This window comes from Pristiophorus japonicus, chromosome 1 (assembly GCF_044704955.1).
Source record: "Pristiophorus japonicus isolate sPriJap1 chromosome 1, sPriJap1.hap1, whole genome shotgun sequence".
In the NCBI taxonomy this organism is placed as follows: Eukaryota; Metazoa; Chordata; class Chondrichthyes; family Pristiophoridae; genus Pristiophorus; species Pristiophorus japonicus.
The window spans coordinates 385,368,917-385,391,875 of NC_091977.1; the positions used below are offsets into that span (position 1 = coordinate 385,368,917).

The 22,959-nt window shown below is 43.4% G+C and overlaps 1 protein-coding gene across 3 annotated transcripts in view; it reads left to right on the forward strand.

Annotated features, from left to right (window-relative positions):
* The window catches only part of LOC139274021 (junctophilin-1-like), a 188,090-nt gene that overhangs the window by 155,238 nt on the left and 9,893 nt on the right, over positions 1 to 22,959 (forward strand). For all 3 annotated transcript variants that reach the window (XM_070891076.1, XM_070891083.1, XM_070891090.1), the window contains exon 4: positions 20,411 to 21,057. In XM_070891076.1, the coding sequence (XP_070747177.1) occupies positions 20,411 to 21,057 (647 nt within the window). The remainder of the gene's footprint in view (positions 1 to 20,410; positions 21,058 to 22,959) is intronic.

Sequence of the window (22,959 nt, forward strand, 5' to 3'; positions counted from 1 at the left end):
ATAAAAACTGACTGCAAAAGCTTCTATAGATATGTGAAGAGAAAAAGATTAGTGAAGACGAACGTAGGTCCCTTGCAGTCAGAATCGGGTGAATTTATAATGGAGAGCAAAGAAATGGCAGACCAATTGAACAAATACTTTGGTTCTGTCTTCACAAAGGAAGACACATATAACCTTCCGGAAGTACTGGGGGACCGAGGGTCTAGTGAGAAGGAGGAACTGAAGGATATCCTTATTAGGTGGGAAATTGTGTTAGGGAAATTGATGGGATTGAAGGCCGATAAATCCCCGGAGCCTGACAGTCTGCATCCTAGAGTACTTAAGGAAGTGGCCCTAGAAATAGTGGATGCATTGGTGATCATTTTCCAACAGTCTATCGACTCAGGATCAGTTCCTATGGACTGGAGGGTACCTAATGTAACACCACTTTTTAAAAAGGGAAGGAGAGAGAAAGCGGATAATTATAGACCGGTTAGCCTGACATCAGTGGTGGGGAAAATGTTGGAATCAATTATTAAGGATGAAATAGCAGTGCATTTAGAAAGCAGTGACAGGATCAGTCCAAGTCAGCATGGATTTAGAAGGGGAAATCATGCTTGTCAAATCTTCTGGAATTTTTTGAGGATGTAACTAGTAGAGTGGACAAGGGAGAACCAGTGGATGTGGTGTATTTGGACTTTCAAAAGACTTTTGACAAGGTCCCACACGAGATTGGTGTGCAAAATCAAAGAACATGGTATTGGGGGTAATATACTGACGTGGATAGAGAACTGGTTGGCAGACAGGAAGCAGAGAATCGGGATAAACGGGTCCTTTTCAGAATGGCAGGCAGTGACTAGTGGAGTGCTGCAGGGCTCAGTGCTGGGTCCCCAGCTCTTTACAATATACATCAATGATTTGGATGAAGGAATTGAGTGTAATATCTCCAAGTTTTCAGATGGCACTAAACTGTGTGGCGGTGTGAGCTGTGAGGGGGATGCTAAGAGGCTGCAGGGTGACTTAGACAGGTTAGGTGAGTGGGCAAATGCATGGCAGATGCAGTATAATGTGGATAAATGTGAGGTTATCCACTTTGGGGGCAAAAACGCGAAGACAGAATATTATCTGAAGGTTGGAAGATTAGGAAAGGGGGAAGTGCAACGAGACCTGGGTGTCATGGTTCATCAGTCATTGAAAGTTGACATATAGGTACAGCAGGCGGTAAAGGAGGCAAATGGTATGTTGACCTTCATAGCTAGGGGATTTGAGTATAGGAGCAGGGAGGTCTTATTGCAGTTGTACAGGGCCTTGGTGAGGCCTCACCTGGAATATTGTGTTCAGTTTTGGTCTCCTAATCTGAGGAAGGACGTTCTTGCTACTGAGGAAGTATAGCGAAGGTTCACCAGACTGATTCCCGGGATGGATGGACTGACAAATGAGGAGAGACTGGATCAACTGGGCCTTTATACATTGGAGTTTAGAAGGATGGGAGGGGATCTCACAGAAACATACAAGATTCTGACAGGACGGGACAGGTTAGATGCGGGTAGATTGTTCCCGATGTTGGGGAAATCCAGAACCAGGGGGCACAGTCTTAAGATAAGGGGTAGCCATTTAGGACTGAGATGAGGAGAAACTTCTTCACTCAGAGTTGTTAACCTGTGAAATTCCCTGCAGCAGAGAGTTGTTGATGCCAGTTCATTGGATATATTCAAGAGGGAGTTAGATATGGCCCTTATGGCTAAGTGGATCAAGGGGTATGGAGAGAAAGCAGGGAAGGGGTACTGAGGGAATAATCAGCCATGGTGGTACAGGCTCGAAGGGCCGAATGGCCTACTCCTGCACCTATTTTCTATGTTTCTAACAGTGCCTCTGTGCCATACTTCAGTGCCTCAGCAGGGATTCCATCCGCTGCCGTAGCCTTGTTGTTCTTAAGCTGCCTATGCCACATCCCATAGATGTATTCTAAAAAGCATTCCCCAATTTGGTCACATCTATTATGGCCCGAATTTTGTTGTGCTAATAATGGCGGGGCTGACAGCGCTTGCCATTATTAGAGTAAAATTGACTGCAACTTCTGGCGTCTGCACATGCACAGTTAAACGCAGAAATCCAGAAGTTGCGATCAATGATGCCCTGCTCCTCCACAGGTAGCACCGTTGTGGTCGTTGCTGATGGAATCTGCACCGAGATCACTGTGATGACATGAACTTAGGCTAATTACCCACTATTCTCGCTCTGAAGACAGATGAAAATGTGAGGGCTTGTACAATCAGGAGTAACTGAATTTTTAATGGCATAATAAGTGGTAAATATTGCTGAACAATCTCTCTGGCCCTGAAAAATTTATTTTACAAGTGTGGAGTCTCATTCAGAAGAAAATGAATGTTGCATATCTTTTTCAGAATTCAAATTTTTACATAGTTTTTCTGTTTTATATCTCTTTCTTAATCCATATGTATGCCCCAATCTTCATTTTGCTTCCTGTACAATAATTCAAATGTAATTTATATTTCCTGCTTTTTAACTTCCTGCTTTGCAGTCTGCGTGGCTCGGTAAGGATTCTTCAATCTGATTGATTGAAGAGCTTCCCTGCTGCTTGCTCTGCTCACAGATGCTACAGATCCCCTGTAGAGGGCGCCGCCTAGAAATCTCCACTGACAAGCCCGTGAAAAGTTTCTGGGCAACTCGACATGAAGAGAACAGCGAAAGCTGTTCCTTCGCCGCTCACAATAAAATCGGGGCCAGCATTTATTCCACTCTATCTTGGGATGATTAAAAGCACCTTGTTGTTCTTCCTTTTACTTCAGAACTATATACAAATTTCTACTTCTATCTCCATTGCTTGATGGCCTGTAAACACAACAAGAAGTGTACCATTTTCTTTTCTATTCTTTTACTCTATATGGATTCTGTCTTAATACAACCCCAGAGCATCCTTTTGTTCTGGCACTGTGATAGAATACTCTAGTAACAATTCCACCACACCCCCATTTTCCCTCCTTATCTGTCCTGAAAATGTTATATCCAGGAATGTTAAGTGTCCATTCCTGTTGAATTCTAAGCCAAATTTCACCCTATCAATCTGGGCTGAATTTAAATCCAGAATGAAAGGACAGTGTGTTAAATGCACCGTCCAGACATCTTTGGAATCCAGTGTTGGCATCAAGCATTTCCAGGTCAAGTAACCCTCCGGCCATTTGCAGAGTAAGCTTCCCTCCACCCTGCTACAATAATATGACTTCATTCCAACATTGTGAGATAACCCCTAATGCACCATTATGTTCAGTCATCCAGATGTCATTTTTTTTCCAAGTCAATGAGTTGCTTATATTTTTTAATCCTCAGAAGTGGCTGCAATAGAACTACTTCAGCCTGCCTTGTACTTTGATATGACAGTAATTCTTGGTTGACAGCATCATGCCTGTCAACAAAAACTAACAGTATCCCCATAACCCACCATAATTTGCAAAAAAAACACAAGCTGTATTTCTGAAAGCAACTTTTATCTTGTTAGAAACAAAAACAAAAGTTCTGTCCTTCAATTTAACACCTCTACTATCAAGGGTATGTTCTTTGGAGCCTATACTATGCTATAAGGACTGCCGCAAATTAGCTCTATCATTTTAACAGCAGTCCTGTTTTAAAAATGTGCGCAACAGAGCCATGACGTACTAAGGGTTGCCATGGTTTCAGTTTCTCACTACAGTAACGGTATTTAAATTTTGAAATGCAATGATATTGGACTACTTTAAAATCGAAAGTTATTTTGTCTTAATTTGTTAAAATTCCAGAAGTCTGTTTTGGGCTGTCATCTGTTGTACTGCAATGTAGTTCATTTTTTTTAATGTTTATTTTAACAAAGTATAGCAGAATTTCACTGAAGAGGTTTTCATTCTGCTGAGAGGCTTTTGCTGCAACACGTTCTAGTTGTCATGCTTCACCGGTTTTGACTATTTCCAATAGATATTTTGGAGCATTACTGCTTTGAATGATTGTTACTGTTATTATTTCTGTATAGTGGTTGGCTATCTTTAAATATATATTTGAATTGACTGGATTTTTCTGGTGTACTTTGCTTGTATTTGCTAGTGAATTTCCTCAGAAATCTGGAGGTAAAAATGTTGCTCCTTCTCCCCAGCTCTCACTGGGGGTACATATCCTGAAATTGCACACTCCCAGCCCACTATTTTCCATGTATGAAAATTAATGGATGGAAAAATCCCAGGCTGGGAATGCGCAGTTGCACGAATTGCACTCCTGACACGTACCAGGAGAGCAGAAGCTGAATTTTTGCCCCGTAGTGGAAAACTTATTCAGCGCCTCATTCCCATTCTGTTCGTGTGTTTTAATTGCCAGTTCACCTTTTGATGATGTGAGATTACTTGCTTGCCACTCATAGTCACAATCTTGCTGCATGATGATCATGAACTTTGACTAGGAGGTTCCTTGCAATTTTGTTTCAAGTGATCTTTCAAAATATTAAATATTTTTCAGCAGCAAGATGCTGGGCATAGAAGATTTTTTTTAATTAGTAGTACCTAATGCTCTAGAGTTAATCCAGTCTTAACTTGTGATACCTGTACTGCATCCACAGTCACTATACCTTTGTATCTGTGGATATCTTCCCCAATCTCCACCCCCCCCCCCCCCCCCACCCCGCCCTCCCCCATGCTGGGTTTAAGCATTCTGATTTATACAATACAGGGTAGATGTGTTTCCAAGTACACCCACAGTATGATAATCAGAGAAGTCAAGTTAAATGATGAAATAATAATCCCCATTTTCATTCAACTGGAAGAAAGCAAATCCACTCAAACAGCACTACCCAAATATCGAAATGTCATCACACGGAACTATCTGATTCAGGACATGTCTATTGTATTCCATGCCATGCAGTGCTACCTCCAGGGTTAGCTTAAAATCTACCAGTGTCTGCCATGGTTAACTAGCTTAAAAGAAAAAGAAAAAATAATGTAAAATAGTTCATAGCCATCTGTGTGTTCTACCATTGTCTGAGCCTGCCACTATTGAAAGTGAATTTGGCAGCTGTGGTCACTCAGTGTAGCCTTCTAAATGTTGAGAATGTTTGGAACTCAAACAAGAATCTGAAAATATGCTGAAACTGCAACAACCTTCAGTTATAAATGGAGGCTCCTAATCTCATTTGAAGCAATAGTGCTTATAGGTACATAGTGCAAGATCAAGTTCAGGGTTTCCTATTGGACTTTTTAAAAGAGTATGTTTAATTTTCTGTATGTAAAAGTATTTTCAACAGCAGTACTCTAATGTATTCAAAGATCATCTCTGTGCTGCTTTGGACAACATAATAATGCTTAGGGTTTTTTATTTTTAAGAAGGATCAGGAAGGATTTACAGCAGCTGTAGCTCACAGCATGGTTAGGGCTGAAAGAAAGACAGGCACCCAGATATCTAGTCAGCTAAAGATAGTAACTCTAATCTCAGCACCAAGGTACGTCTCTGCGTCTGTCTTTCAACGTGCAGACAAAGCGTTATGTAAATGATCCAGATGCTACTCATGTGAAACACTAAATGGATGTCAGAAGCTCAAAAGTGTGTCCTGTATTGTTAATGTTACCTGGCTAGCCGGTGCATGGATTTTCTGCCCATTGACTATGAATACACATTAATCTAGGTCATCTCCAGACTCTTATCTGGATAAATTCAGTCCCTGGCAGCTCTTCCTTTTAATTTCAAAAGTTTAAGTAACTCAACTGTTTTCAGTATTTATCAGATACCAAACTGATTTTTGTGATGTTGGCACTGTACTTATCATGTATCAGAAGAAACTAGCACTTAAACAATTTTATTAATTTGTAATCTATCTATATTATAAAAGTGCTACATTGAGATCACACTTGGGCATCATGTCCGCATTACTCCAGGATATTATCGATGTATTCACCGAGGCATATGAAAGCATGGGCCTTACGCTTAACATCCATAAGACAAAGGTCCTCCACTAGCCTATCCTCGCCACACAGCACTGCCTCCCAGTCATCAAGATTCCTGGTGCGGCCCTCGACAACATGGACACCATACCTCGGGAGCCTCTTATCAACAAAGGCAGACATTGATGTGGAAATTCAACATCGCCGCCAGTGCAGCCTTCGGCTGCCTGAGGAAAAGAGTGTTCGAAGACCAGGCCCTCAAATCTACCACCAAGCTCATGGTCTACAGAGCTGTAGTAATATCCGCCCTCCTGTATGGATCAGAGGCATGGACGATGTACAGAAGACACCTCAAGTCGCTGGAGATATATCACCAATGATATCTCTGCAAGATCCTGCAAATCAACATCAGTGTCCTCGCCCAGGCTAACATCCCCAGCATTGAAACACTGACCACACTCGATCAGCTTCACTGGGCAGGCCACATAGTTCGCATGCCAGACACGAGACTCCCTAAGCAATTGCTTTATGCGGAGCTCCTTCACGGCAAACGAGCCAAAGGTGGGCAGCAGAAACATTACAAAGACACCCTCAAAGCCTCCCTGATAAAGTGCGACCTCACCACTGACGCCTGGGAGACCCTGACCGAAGACCGCCCTAGGTCGTTGAGGGCGTTGAGCTCTTCGAATCTCAACGCCGCGAGCGTGAAGAGGTCAGGCGCAGGCAGCGGAAGGAGCTTGCGGCAAATCAGTCCCACCACCCCCCCCCCTTCACCCGACGAATGTCTGTGGCTCTCGTATTGGACTGTTCAGCCACCAAAAAACTCACTTTAGGAGTGGAAGCAAGTCTTCCTCGATTCCGAGGGACTGCCTATGATGATGATGATGAAGCAGATTTCAGTGTCACACTTACAATTTATTGAACCTCCATTTCCTCCACCCTTTACCGAGGTGTACATTTATTAATTTAATAAATATGATTGAAATTCTCCAAATTTTTCTAACCGATCAACTAATTCTCAGATTTATTAATTGGGATTCAAATTTATTAATCCTAACTCAGTGATATGCTGGAAAGAAGAAAGCAAACTAACCAAATCACTGCATAAAAAATGGTATCCATCAATTTTTTTCTCTCAGCCAATTAGCTACTCCAGTAAAAAAAAATTAGAAACTAACCAATATGGAAAAAAATGCAAAATATGTTTTAAAATTGGCCAACTCCTTATTGAAGCACAGGTATTAAGTTTCCCCTCCCCGTGCCCACCCCCACAACCTCCTGGCCTAACTTCTGTCAGGATCCTGGGGCTATCGACTACATATCTGCAGCATAAATAAGATCGTCTATTTCCATCTCTGTAACATGGTCCATCTCCGCCCTTGCCTCAGCTCATCCGCTGCTGAAGCCGTTATCCATGCTTTTGTTACCTCTAGACTTGACTATTCAAACGCACTCCTGGCTGGCCTCCCACATTCTACCCTACGTAAACATGAGGTTATCCAAAACTCGGTTGTCCGTGTCCTAACTCACACCAAGTCCCGCTCACCCATCACCCCTGTGCTCGCTGACCTACATTGGCTTCTGGTTAAACAATGCCTCGATTTCAAAATTCTCATCCTTATTTTCAAATCCCTCCATGGCCTCGCCCCCCGCCCATCTCTGTAATCTCCTACAGCCCCACAATCCCCCGAGATATCTGCACTCCTCTAATTCTGCCCTCTTGAGCATCCCTGATTATAATCGCTCAACCACTGGTGGCCATGCCTTCTGTTGCCTAGCTCTGGAACTCTATGCCGAAACCTCTCCACCTCCCTACCTCTTTTTCCTCCTTCAAGACGCTCCTTTGACCAACCTTTTGGTCACCTGCGCTAATTTCTACTTATGTGGCTCAGTTTCAAAATTTTTTAAAATCTCATAATACTCCTGTGAAGTTTCTTGGGATGTTTCACTTCATTAAAGGCGTGAGAACAATTTATAATGTATTCTAAATTGCAGTAGCACTTTAATTTGTGTTGTTCATGCTCAGATCTCTAGGGATCAGTGTTGGGACCACTTCTGTTCTCAATATATGTAGATAATTTAGATTTGGGCACAGGGAGCATGATATTAAAATCTGTTAATGACACAAAAGCAGGGGGTTTGACAAACAACCAGGCAGACTGTAAAATATTTCAGTAGGACATAGTCGGATTAGCAAAATGGGCAGACAGGTGGAAGATACAATTTAATGCGGAGAAGTGAGAGATAATACAGTTTAGGAGAAAACATAAGGAATAGAAACGTGAACTGAAGATGCTGAAGGGTGTGGAGGAACAGAAAGATCTAAGAATTCAAATACATAATTTGAATTATATAGTTTCTCGACAGTGTGGGTGCAGGTAGATAAAGCCATAAAAATGCCAACCGAATTTGGGGTTTTACTAATTGGGACATGAAGTACAAGAGTAAAGATGTGCAGATAAGATGTACTGTGTGTAATTTTGGGTGCCCCATTATAGAAAGGACATTAAAACCATAAAATAGCATAGATTCACCAGGATGATGATACTGATGAAAAACTATGTATATGAAGAGAGACTAGAAATACTCGGACTATTTCTACCAGTGCCGTGAAGGTTAAAAAGGGATCTAATCAAGGTTTTTAAAATTATGAAGTGTTTCAGTAGGTTTAATAGGAAATGAGTATTTCCTCTGGCTGGTGTACGTTACAAGTTGTATGTTCAAGAATGTTGGTGCTGGTCACTCCCAGAAGATAATCTTATGTTCAGGATGTGCCCAATATCTAACTATATGATGATGTAACTCAGCCATAGGGCCCCTTTGTAATCTGAACTGGATATTGTTTCTTTTGCACATACCTTCACATGTGCTTCTCCAATCTTTACAAAGCCTGACTGAAATACAACTTTTAAATTACCTCCAGCATCTGCAGATTCCAGGTCCAGCTTCAGGCCTTCACCTCATTATCATCTCTTTGAAGCCTGATGAGCTCAAGACTCTCTGGGGCCGAAATTCAGGGTCTCAAAGAGACCCGTTAATGTCCGTTTGCGGCGGCCATTCCTAAAAATCGAATGGCCACCGCTGTAGGCGGACCCAACCTAAATTCTGATCGGGGATTTTTTGGCTTGGACCCCATCCCGCCCGAGTGGTTGCACTGCCTATGAAAACAATAAAAAAGCAATAAAAATACTTACCCATCGATATTCAGCTCCATCATTGATCCCCCGCCACCCTTAAATGAGAGAGCCCACTGTCGCGGCCGCAATGCAAACATTTTTGCCAGACAACTTGCCAGTTGGCCAGCAAAATACTGCCTCCGGGTTTGGCCGTGCTGCCAACAAGCAGCCTGGCACTGGTCCAGCCGAAACCCTCCCTGGTGGCCCAGTGGCCAAAGTTTAAAAAATAATAGACTCTCTCTTTCCTTTAACGGGGGGGGGGGGGGAAAGAGTGTGGTGACGCACACACGCTGTGACCTCACCACAACCCCACCGCTGATTGACAGCGGCGGAGGCCCCAACTGACCCATTTTCAGCCAGTCAGCCTGGCTTTGAATCTATGGCCCGCCCCTGTATGAACCATTTCCTGTAGGATTTTGAAAACATTTCAAAGTCCTGAAAATGGACCTACTTTTACCGTACCAGGAGTTCCATCGGTAAGTACCATTCAAAAATTCATAGGTGCGCCAGCTTTCTGGTTGCACCTGAATTTCGGCCCCTCTCTCTCTTCCCAGCCGGTAATTCACAAATCAGTAAAACTGAATACCTCTCCTTCACCCTTTGTGGTGTGGGCTCAAGAAATCATCTGCGATTCTCTAACTGACCATCATTGCTTCATGAGCCTGGGATTAGTCAATTGACATTCATTGCGCTCAAATTTGGCCCACCCCTTTTTTCGGCACACTCACCAGAGATGCGCCGACTTTGTAGGCTGAAAACAGTGCCTAAAAAATCTTCCCTGATTCTGGCCGCTGTGTTGCAAGTTGCGGGGCTTGGCGCGGCGTGGCCAGTCGATTAGGGGAGCGGAGCTAAGGCCCTGAACCAGAAACAGTGCCGGCAGCTCTGCACATGCGTTTTGGAGTGTGCGCGCATGCGCAGTAACTCCTGTCCCCAGCATCTGTGTGCGTGCTGCAGCGTGGGACCTGATGCATCCCGGGCCTGCCGCACAGTAACAAGACTTTGATAGAGAAGCCTGCCTTCTTCCAAAGCACTTGGTTCTTTTGTTGGCTGCCTGCATTATTGCCACTTTATGCCAATATTCTACACACAACTTGAGGACATTGCCATGCAAAGGTTCAGGTAGAATTGTCTATTTTGAAATCCATCTCAAAAGTTATATCCAGGTATTTTTGTAGAAAAACGATTATAAACGTCATTAGGTTGGCAGTTTAATTTTCCACACACTCAATTTCCCCAGGGGGTGGGGGGGCGGTGTGATAACTGTGTAGCCAGTAATTTTAATGAGCTTATTCAAGACTTTCCTTAACCCTGTAGATGAAAATACTTTCCTAACCAAGTTAATAGAAAATACTTTCAAATACATTTATAATATATTCTTGAACATTAGATTTGGTGGAATAATTTTGCTTGAATTTTCAAAATATTTAAAAGCATAAAATAAACAGTAAATTTCCTGGCTATATGGTATAAAATATTTCTATGATGGTGGGTGAGCTTAGGCGGCTGGGAGAACATAAGAACATAAGAATTAAGAGCAGAAGGTACTTCTATTTTTATTTGGATATTTTGAAAAAATTATGTAAATATGTTTTGTCTCTTTACTTCTTTTATATTTGTAGTTTAAGCTTCCATGAATGCTTCTGTTATATAGTAAATTAACTTTGTGAACTTTGTCATATGACGTCCTATATAGCTGTTTGATCCTATTCACATTCTTTAGTCTGCTGGCCTCCGATGTACCTGCGCTGATTTCTTAACTCGCCAAGGGTTTTCTGTGCGGCCACAAGTGGCCACATACGCTGGCCTAAGTTAGTTTGGAGCAACTATTAGCTGTCCAAAGTGGCTTAAATGGCCAAAATGGGCGTAGGTGGCTGGTAATGCCCCCTTTTGAAAAAAACTAAACTAAACTAAACTAAAAAAAATCCTAACTAACTCACTTACACTGTCACAAATTGAATGTGCAAAATGGGGATTTTTAAGATGCTCCAGAAAAATCAAGTTGCTCCAAAAAAAAACGGAGCAACTCCTGGGCAATTTTGAGCCCATTGTTTCCATTTGAAGTAGACTGTGAGCTACAGCATTCTCACACTGGCTTGTAAAGCTTCAATTCATAGCTTCAGTGCCTGGCCTATTAACAACTAAACCCTTCGCCTCAGTGCCTGCCGTCTGTGGCTTTTTTAAACCTGTGTGACTTCACTTTGTTTTAAAACATAATGTTTAAACATAAATTATCCCCAAATTCTTTCAGGATGGAAATGATCAAAATTCCAAAATGTGACAGGGAGTGACTGCTGAGGAATCATTAAGTTTAAGTCACCGTGAGTGAGGTGAGAGATTAGGAGAGATTACTTTATGCAGAATCACAGGGTGTAGTTAAGGCAGAGACCATTGCATCTTTAAGTGTCAGTGGTTGCACTCGTGGGCCACCCGACCTACGAGAGGACACCACCGCAGGTTGGGAGTATAAAGAGCTGGAGCATGCCACTACAGCTTCCAGCGCGAGTCGTCCCAAGTGTGCGACGACTTTGAGGTGGGCGACTGGGTGATGTTATCAAGGCCCAGGTCGCCGGTTAGAGCGTGGGCAAGAACATCGGCGCGCCCAGGCACAGCGGAGGAGAGGGAAGGTCGTAGCGAAGGTGCAGCGAATGAGGGTACGGGGCCCAGAAGAGCCGAGGGCCCAGGGGCAGCATGGGCCAGCCCACACTGCAATTTGTGTGTGCACTAGGTCCGTGCAGCAGAGCTGGTCTCCAGTCGTCCTGGTTAACCCTTGCTCTGTCAAGCCCATGTGGTGGCTGATGTGCAACGGTCACCACACGTTTAAAAACCACGCACAGGCACCTTCCACCCCTGGAGTTCAGGACTGGAATATCGGGTCCTTCATTGAAACATCTACAAACTCATCCCTTTTGGTGTGGAAGCAAGTCATCCTAGTTCGAGGGATCGCCTATGATGATGATCTTGTCCTGAGTCAGAAGGTTGTGCATTCAAGCCTCACATCACAGACTTCAACACATAATCTTGGCTGGCAGCTCAGTGCAGTACTGAGGGAGTGCTGCACTATTGAAGGCGCCGTCTTTTGGATGCAGCGTTAAATCGAGACCTCATCTGCTTTCGGGTGGATATAAAAGAACCCACGACACTATTACAACAACAACAACTTGCATTTATATCGCGCCTTTAATAACAACAACTTGTATTTATATAGCGCTTTTAATGTAGAAAAACATCCAAAGGCAACACAGGAGCGTTATCAAACAAAGTTTGATGAGCGACATGAGATATTAGGGCAGATGACACAAAATTTGGTCAAAGAGGTAGATTTCAAAGAAAGAATGACTTGCATTTATATAGCGCCTTTCATGGCTACCGGACGTCTCAAAATGCTTTACAACCAATTAAGTACTTTTGGAGTGTAGTCACTGTTGTAATGTGGAAAATGCGGCAGCCAATTTTTGCACAGCAAACTCCCACAAACAGCAATGTGATACTGACCAGATAATCTGTTTTTGTTAGGCTGATTGAGAGATAAATATTGGTCAGGACATGGGATAACACCCCTGCTCTTCTACTGGTGCCATGGGATCTTTTACGTCCGCCTGAGAGAACAGGCAAGTCTCACCCAAAAGAAGATATCTCCAACAATGCAGCACTCTGTGTTTGCCAAGATTTATGTGCTCAGGTTCCTGCAGTGGAACTTGAACCCACAACCTTCTGACTCTGAGGCAAGAATTCTACCCACTGAGCCACAGCTGACACCTTAAGGAGCATTTTAAAGGAGGAAAAAGAGATAGAGAGACTGAGAGATTTAGGGAGGAAATTCCACCTTGGGGCCTTGGCAGCTGAAGGCACGGCCACCAGTGGTGGAGCGATTAAAATCAGGGATGCGCATGAGGTCAGATTTGCTAGAACGCTGAGATCCCGGGGGAGGGGGATTGTCGAGCTGGAGGAGATTACAGAGATAGGGAGGGGCGAGACCATCAAGTGATTTGAAAATGAGGATGTGAATTTTAAAATCGAGGTGTTACTTAACCAGGAGCCAATATAGGTCGGAAAGCACAGGGGGAATGAGTTAACAGGATTTAATGTGAATTAGGACGCCAGCAGTCGAGTTTTGGATGACCTCAAGTTTATGGAGGTTAGAACCGTGGGAGGCATGCCAGGTTGCTTTGGAAATGTCAAGAGCAAGGGAGTTTTCCCGCTATCCTGGCTAGAATTTATCCCTTAACCAACACCTAGAACTGATGATCTGGTTATTTACTTCATTACTATTTATGGGGCCTTGCTGTCAGTAAATTGGCTGCCATGTTTTCTACATTACAACAGTGACTACATTTTAAAAGTACTTTATGGCTGTAAAGTTCTTTGGGACATCCTGAAGTGGTGAAAGACACTATATAAATGCAAGTACTTTCTTTCCCTTAAAGGAAAGATCAAATAAATATTTTAAACAGAAGATGGTACAGGGCTATGGGGAGAAAGCCGAACAGCGGAATTAGTTCTGGGTTGTGTTATGTATGTAAACATTACTAATGTGTAAGACTTGCCACCAGGAGGTGCACCTGTGGGAGACCCAAGGGTCACCTGCACACCCTGGGCAAGCAGGTATAAAAGGCAGTCTACCATGCTGCTTCCTCACTCTGGAGTTACATTAAAGAGACCAAGGTCACAACAGTTTGAGCTTACAGTATACAGTCTTGTGGAGTTATGCTGAACATAATAATTGGCGATGAGTAACAGATCACGAACTTTCACACGGTTATGGCTGCTGTTGGTATTCTTCAGAGCTTTGTTGAGGGTGATGATTGGGAAGCCTTCGTTGAGCGTCTTGACCAGTACTTCATGACCAACGAGCTGGATAAGGAAGAAACCGCGGTCAAGCACAGGGCGATTTCTCCTCACCGTTTGCGGGTCCACGATATATGGCCTCATCAAAAATCTGCTATGAAACCAACGGACAAGACATCTGAAGAGTTGTGCACGCTGGTTCAGGAACACCTCAAGCCGAAGGAGAGCATCTTGATGGCCAGGTATCGCTTTTATACGCACCATCGCTCCGAGGGCCAGGACGTGGCAAGCTATGTCGCCGACCTAAGACGCCTTGCGGAACCGTGCGTATTTGCTGGATTTTTGGGGGACGTGTTGCGGGACTTTTTCGTGCTTGGAATCGGCCACGAGGTCATTCTTCGCAAGCTGCTGTCTGCCAAATCCCTAGATCTGAGCAAAGCCATCACAATAGCCCAGGCTTTCATGTCCACGAACGATAATACTAAACAGATATCATTGCAGCATCGAAGTTCACCGGCAAGTACTGTGCATAAAATAACGCATTCAGCAGGCAGAACTGTACATGGCAGTGCCTAGAAGACCTAGGATGACTCAGAGTCCGCCGTGGGGCGTGATTGCGAATCCATTAACACCATGTTGACGCTGCGTGAAGTAATCATCGAGCCCATCAATGTCGATTCAAGGTCTACGTGTGCAAGAGCTGTGGAACAATGGGGCACTTCCAGCGAATGTGCAGACGTGCTGCGACTCACCACGTGGCAGAGTCGGCAGAAGATGACCGATCTGGCGCGGATCACGCTGAATGAGTAAGAGAGGCAACTCAACCCGAGGCTGAAGAGGAAGTGTATGGGGTACACACCTTCACCACCAAAAGCCCTCCGATCATGTTAAAAGTCAAATTAAATGGCATTCCAGTTTCCATGGAATTGGACACTGGGACAAGTCAGTCAATTATGAGCCAGAAAGCTTTTGAGAAACTGTGGGGCAACAAGGCACAAAGGCCAAAATTAAGCCTGATCCAAACCAAGCTGCGCACTTAACACCAAAGAGCTGATACCAGACATTGCCAGTGCGGCAGTGAAGGTATCGTATGATGCAGCTGTGCATGATTTACCACTATGGATTGTACCAGGCGATGGCCCAATGCTGTTCGACAGAAGTTGGCTAGGAAAGATCCGATGAAAATGGGACGACATCAAAGAACAGCGGAATTAGTTCTGGGTTGTGTTATGTATGTAAACATTACTAATGTGTAAGACTTGCCACCAGGGGGTGCACCTGTGGGAGATCCAAGGATCACCTGCACACCCTGGGCAAGCAGGTATAAAAGGCAGTCTACCATGTTGCTTCCTCACTCTGGAGTTACATTAAAGAGACCAAGGTCACAACAGTTTGAGTTTGCAATATACAGTCTTGTGGAGTTATTCTGAACATAATTGGTTGCTCTAGCAAAGAGCCAGCACATAGAAACATAGAAACATAGAAAATAGGTGCAGGAGCAGGCCATTCAGCCCTTCTAGCCTGCACCGCCATTCAATGAGTTCATGGCTGAACATGAAACTTCAGTACCCCCTTCCTGCTTTCTCGCCATAACCCTTGATCCCCCGAGTAGTAAGGACTTCATCTAACTCCCTTTTGAATATATTTAGTGAATTGGCCTCAACTACTTTCTGTGGTAGAGAATTCCACAGGTTCACCACTCTCTGGGTGAAGAAGTTTCTCCTCATCTCGGTCCTAAATGGCTTACCCCTTATCCTCAGACTGTGACCCCTGGTTCTGGACTTCCCCAACATTGGGAACATTCTTTCTGCATCTAACCTGTCTAAACCCGTCAGAATTTTAAACGTTTCTATGAGGTCCCCTCTCATTCTTCTGAACTCCACTTGATCTGCCGAATAGCCTCCTTTTATGCTGTAAACTTTTAGAATCCTATGGTTTCAAACAAAAAGCAACTATTGTCCATATAAACAGTAGCAACTCATACACTGATATGTCTCTATTTTGGAGAGGGATTTTGATTAAAGGCTAATTTATATTTTATAACATATGCTATATAATAAAATATATCACATCATCATGAATATATTGAAATACAAGCGATTTCAGACCTCAGTGCAGAGAGTGGGAAATATTAGAGGGATCTTCTGAACAAATCAGTTCTCTGTGGGAAAGCTGATGCTCAAAATGTAAGATCTGTACATCTAAACAACTAAGACAAGAACTAAATATGAAATGATAGTTTCTCCAATTGTGAAGCTGCAATGTATATGGTGATGTGATCCATTGAAGAGGGTAGAGTTAAACCTCACAGGAGCAATCTCAAATCATATCTTTAGAAATGTACTTGCTCATCAATGCTCAGTTTAGGTTCCACTAGGTTGGGGATAATATATTAAGATGGATAGAGGATTGGCTAACTAACAGAAAATGGAGAGTCGAGATAAATGGGTCTTTTTCATGTTGGCAAAATGTAACCAGTGGGGTGTCACAGGGATCAGTGCTGGGGCCTCAACTATTTACAATCTATATTAATGACTTGGATGAAGGGACCGAGTGTGATGTAGCCAAATTTGCCCATGATACAAAGAGAGGTGGGAAAGCAAGTTGTGAGCAGGACACAAAGAAACTGCAAAGGGATATAGATAGGTTAAGTGAGTGAGCAAAAATTTGGCAGATGCAGTATAATGTGGGAAAATGTGAGGTTATCCACTTTGGTAGGAAGAATAGCAAAGCAAAATATTATTTAAATGGAGAGAGACTACAAAATGCAGTGGTACAGAGGGATCTGGGTGTACTCGTACATGAAACACAAAAAGTTAGTATGCAGGTACAGCAAGTTATTAGGAAGGCAATTGGAATGTTGGCCTTTATTGCAAGGGGGATAGAGTATAAAAGTAGGGAAGTGTTGCTACAACTGTACAGGGCATTGGTGAGACCACACCTGGAGTACTGCGTACAGTTTTGGCCTCCTTACTTAGGAAGGATATACTTGCATTGGAGGCAGTTCAGAGAAGGTTCACTAGGTTCATTCCTGGGATGAAGTGGGTTATCTTATGAGGAAAGGTTGGGCCTGTACTCATTGGAGTTTAGAAGAATATGAGGTGATCTTATTGAAACATTTAAGATTCTGAGGGGGCTTGACATGGTAGATGCAGAGATAATGTTTCCCCTTGTGGGGGACTGTAGAACTGGGGGCATGGTTTCAGAAGAGGTCACCCATTTAAAACCAAGATGAGGAGGAATTTCTTCTCTGAGGATTGTGAATCCTTGGAATTTTCTACCACAGAGAGCTGTGGAGGCTGGGTCATTAGCCTGGAAATCCTGGCCTCCCCAGGTCCGTACTGTGTCTACAGAACCGGGAAGGCATTGCAAAAGCTGATTTTCAGCGCACAATGCGCATGAGCTGAAAACTGGCTTTTCCGATCTTTCAAGCTCCAGCTTGACAGATCCTCCACATCTCGGGAGCGAGGACATTTGCAAGGGCAAGATTGCAGTATTTACCCATATCTTCCCCAGCAAATGTCCTGAAAACTCTTGCGCCTGATAAAAGCAGGCACATAGCCTACCTTTACAGCCGTAAGAGTTTTAAAACATACAAAAACATAATAAAATAAAATTTTAAAAACCCATGTTATTGTTAAATACCCTGCCCACCACGGTAAGTTTATTTTAAACCATAATCTAAGACATTTATTAACTTTAATTTCAATTAATTTTAATAATGTGAGGTGTGTTTTTTATTTTTTGTTATGTTGTTTAGTGTGGTTTTTTTTCTCATTAATAGCATTGAGAACTCGTAGATACGGAGTTCTCATTGCTATTAATGAGAATGCTGTGGAATACTGTACTGATTGGTGGTGTGGTGCAGTCACATGTGACTGCACCTTCTGTGTCCGAACTTTGAGGACGGGAGCGCACTTCGCAGCGCGGGAAGAGAAGGCCTCCCCACCGGAATCGCAGGCTCTCTAGGGAACAATAGGTAAATTCGTAAAAATTCTCCAGTCGGAGGCGTTTGTCCGAAAGGTAGAGAGGCGTAGAGGTTTAGGTAGGGAGTTCCAGAGCTTGGGGCCAAGGCAACAGAAGCCACATCCACCATTGGTTGAGCGATTACAACCAGGGATACTCAGGAGGGCAGAATTAGAGAAGTGCAGACATCTTGCTGGGTGGGGGGTTGTGGGGCTGGAGGAGATTAGAGAGATATGGAAGGATTTGAAAGTAAGGATGAGACTTTAAAAATTGAGACGTTGCTTAACCGGTAGCTAACGTAGGTCAGCAAGCACAGGGTGATGGGCAAGCAGGACTTGGTACGAGTTAGGATATGGGCAGCCGAGTTTTGGATCACCTCTAGTTTACATAGGGTAGAATGTGGGAGGCCAGCCAGGAGACTGTTGGAATACTCAAGTCTCGAGGTAACAAAGGCATGGATGAGCTGAGGCAAGGGCGGAAACGGGCAGTGTTACAGACGCAAAAACAAGAAAGTTATGCTCAACCTTTACAAATCTCTGGTTAGGCCTCAGCTGCAGTATTATGTACAATTCTGGGCACCATACTTTATGAAGGCTGTCAAGACTCTAGAGAAAGTACAGGGGAGGTTTGCCAGGATGATACCAGAGATGAGGAAGTTCAGTTATGTGGAGAGATTGAAGCACCTGGGGGATTGTTGTCCTTAGAACAAAGAAGGTTAAGGGGAGACCTAATAGAAGTATTCAAAATTGTGAGGAGTTTTGATAGAGCAAGTAGGAAGAAACTATTTCCTCCGGCAAGTGTATCCATCACCAGAGGTCATATATTTAAATAATTGGCAAAAGAACTCGAGGAAAAATGAAGAGAAATGTCTTTACACAGAGGGTTGTTAATATCTGGAATGCACTACCTGAAAGGATGGTGGAATCAGATTCCATTGGAACTTTCAAAGGGCAATTGGACATGTTCTTGAAGAGGACTAATTTACAGTGCTTTGGGGAAAAGGCTGCAGCCTGGGACTAAATTGGACAGCTGTTTCAAAGAACTGGTAAAAGTGTGATGGGCTAAATTGCCTCCTTCTGTACTATAAGATTCAAAGTATTAACCCATTTACTTTGAACAAGTAAAACTCTTAATAGCAGAGGGAGGAATTTCAGGCCAATGAGTTAAGCATTCATCTTTGTGGACCACATTTTCAGACCATTTTGATTCTCTATTTAATTCTGTTTATTCTATTCTTTGGCAACAGTAAGCCCGAGCCATTTTCTTTTAGTACATAAAGCTTTTTGTTGCTACTTTTCCCATCTTGTTTTTTAACTGTTACACCTTGCCAATCTTTTTATGTTTGAATTTTGTTCTCCTTTTATGTTCACTTTGTTTCTTTCCCCATCTTAAAAGTTTCATCTTATCTCTTGATTCTTCTTGAATCTCCTTTTGTTTTACTACTTCACCTCTGTTGTGTTTTTGAACTTTGTTGTCATCTTCTGTCATTTGCAGAATTCATTTGATTATTTTTGTTTTCTTACTTTTAAGTATTTATCTGAATGTACTAAGCCTCACTAATCTGCCATCAGCAAAGCAAACCTGGAGAGTGATGAACTCTATGCTGTTCTATATTTTTGAAAGAAACACTGCAAAATATTTTAAATGTCTCAATTTTCAACAAAGACTGCCATGCAATGCTGGTAAGTGTTAGGTGGCATCTATTGGCCTGGAATTTTCAGTCCTGATGACAACGAACTGGCAACGTTCACCGTCATGTCACCTTTGAAAGTAACTGCAACTTCATGATTTAGCATCATTCACAGCTCCTCCACAGGCTGTGATGTGCCTCCACTCCCCCCCTCCCCCCCAAAAACAGAGCCAGCAATCAGTGACATCTCTCGAATTATAGAAACAGATGAAAACTTCGGCTCTTCTGCAGTATTACGCTGTTAAATTCCCCACTAAAAGTTAGACCCAAAGGGATTAGGGTTTTAACAGCATATTGACTGCTAAACAAAGGTTATGGCCCTGAAAAACAAATTTTAATTTTGTGGACTGTCAAATTTATCTATTTTTAAATTTTTAGAAACTTTAAACAAAATTATTATTTTTTTAAAGTTTGTTCATCTTTATTTCAGATTTGCCGCGATCTTTGTTTTGCTCTCACTAACATTTTTAAGAAGTTAGAATTTTAGGAGCTTATCCACTTCCTGCTTCACTATCTGTGAGAATTCTGTGTTTTGATTGGCTGCTTAGACAGCTTGTTGACAGCACAGCAGTGAGTACCCTGGGTTTAGAACGACCCTTGTCTCCCACCAAAATAAGGCCTAAAGGCTACCAGCTCTTTCAATCCTGAATGTCTAAATTTTTGTGTCATAATTCTCTAAACTCCATAAATGTAACATTCAGTAATTATCCATTTTGCAACAATTTTTTTTAAACAGACACTCTTCACATCTGTAAATGACTATCATTTAATTGAAATGTATGCCCTTGTTATTTAATCAGTATATTAAAATACATGTATTTCCTCCTTTGTCACTTTCACCCCCTCACTATTAGTCTTTCCCTAATTATTGTTTTATCACAAATATTTTCCTCTTTCTCTAGGTCTAGATTACATTAGACAGAGAATGCAGGAGGCAATGGGATATACAGAGAAGAAAGAAGAGCCTCCACTTCCACAAGAAAAGAAAGCGTCTTCAGCAAATAACAGCCCTCATTTCTACAGGAAAGGTACAACTCCACCGCATACTCCTGGACACAGTCCTGGCCCGACACCTCCTCCTTCACCACCAATATACAAGAAATCTCCAAATACCAGCTGGAATGAAGGCTCTGCCAGCAGTGTAAACAAGGACGTATCAGGAGCTTCAAGGAATAGATCATCATCAAAAAGTGCCAGCAAGATAAGTACTAAGCAAGGGAGCGAGTGGAAACCGCTCAAGTCAGCGACTGCTGGCAATGGCCAGTTACATAGTGCATACCATAGCTACTTTGTGCGCACCGATGTAACACTGCCACCTGAGGAGCCGGAGGAACAGGCTAATCCTTCACCAATGGCACTCGGAAGGTTACCACCACCGCCAAAGCCAATGCCTGCAAGGCCATCGTCTATAAAGTCTTCTGTCAAGGAAACTAAATCTGAGCCAAAATTGAAGAAACAGTTATCCATTGTTGTTCCTGAACCAAAGAAACTATCAAAATCTCAATCACGTGGAGTTAGTGTGGAAGAAATAGAAGAAATTGTAGAGTCGGTATGTATCCATCATTTATTTATCACTTTGTTTTATATAGCATCCTGTAAAGTACCACTAAGGGAAAAATAAAAAGGTTATTCAGACTAATCCTACAGCAATTCCTCTCACCTGACATAACCAGAGCATATCGTATGTTACCAGTCAGCTTTGTTCAAGTCTTTGAGACCATCCAACCGCTTCACCTGAGAAAAGAGACCTTGTAACCTTGTAGGTGTTTCAAATAATATTTCCAGGAATAAAAAACTAACAAAGATGAACGGTTCAGAGCTGAAGAAAATCTGTAAATAATAACCAAATTTTTGGTACATTTTGGCAATACCAGATTGCCATATAAAGTGCCCCAATAGCGCTGGTACTGGGCATTGGCAACAGCCCCTATTACTTAAATGACCCTGTCCCACGGATTTGGGACAGGGTCAAGGCAAGGTTAAACAGAACAGTAATTCTACCCATAATCCTTCCTCAATGCACCAGCAATGGGCAATAGTTTTTTCCATCTGCCTATTCCTCTTTTTCCCGTGCTCCCCTAGAAATTCTTCCAATTTCACCACCGATATGGCCAATGAAACGTCTGCCTGCAGGTAGCAAGCGTATCTGGTATACAGGGCCCACAATGCCATTTTGAAATGACAGTCGATCCCAGAGTGATCGGTTGCCATTTGGAAACTGGCTGATCGGAAAGAAAAACCTTTTTGGCACTACACCGAATGTGGCTCATTCTGGCCCAACAGGCTCCTGTTGATCTGGGACAGGTGGCTGAGATTAGGTGGCTGGCTGATGACTAGTGTTTGCCTGTTGGTTCTGCATGGGTAGTTACTGGTAGCAGACTGATGTAGATCGGTGGCTGCTTGCTGGTGATGGAAAGCTGGCTGGCTCAACTCAGGCACAGGGCTCATCACTGGTTGTCATCATCATCTTAGGCAGTCCCTCGGAATCGAGGAAGACATGCTTCCACTCTTAGAAAGAGTCCTTAGGTGGCTAAACATTCTAATGCGAGAGCCACAGTCCCTGTCACAAGTGGGACAGACAGTCGTTGAGGGTAAGAGAGGGTGGGACAGGTTTGCCGCACGTTCCTTCTGCAGCCTGCGCTTGTCTTCCGCATGCACTCGTCAACGAGTCTCGAGGCGCTTAGCACCCTCCCAGATCCTCCTCCTCCACCCAGGGCGGTCTTCGGTCAGGGTCTCCCAGGTGTCGGTGGGGATGCTGCACTTTACCAGGGAGGCTTTGAGGGTGTCCTTGTAACGTTTCCTCTGTCCACCTTTGGCTCGTTTGCCATGAAGGAGTTCCGAGTAGAGCGCTTGTTTCGGGAGTCTCGTGTCTGGCATGTGGACGACGTGGCCCGCCCAGCGGAGCTGATCAAGTGTAGTCAGTGCTTCAATGCTGGGGATGTTGGCCTGGTCGGGGACGCTAATGTTAGTGCAGCTGTTCTGCCAAGAAATTTGTAGGATCTTGCGGAGGCATCATTCGTGGTATTTCTCCAGCGACTTGAGGTGTCTACTATACATGGTCCATATTTCTGAGCCATACAGAGGGCGGGTATTACTACAGCCCTGTAGACCATGAGCTTGGTGGTAAATTTGAGAGCCTCGTCTTCGAACACTCTTTTCCTCAGGCGGCTGAAGACTGTGCTGGCGCACTGGAGGCGGTGTTGAATCTCCTCATCAATGTCTGCTTTTGTTGAAAAGAGGCTCCCGAGGTATGGGAAATGGTCCACGTTGTCCAGGGCCGCGCCGTGGATCTTGATGACTGGGGGGCAGTGATCTGCGGCGAGGACAGGCTGATAGAGGACTTTTGTCTTACGGATGTTTAGCGTAAGGTCCATACTTTCGTATGCCTCAGTAAATGCGTCGACAATGTCCTGAAGTTCAGCCTCTGAGTGTGCACAGACGCAGGCATCGT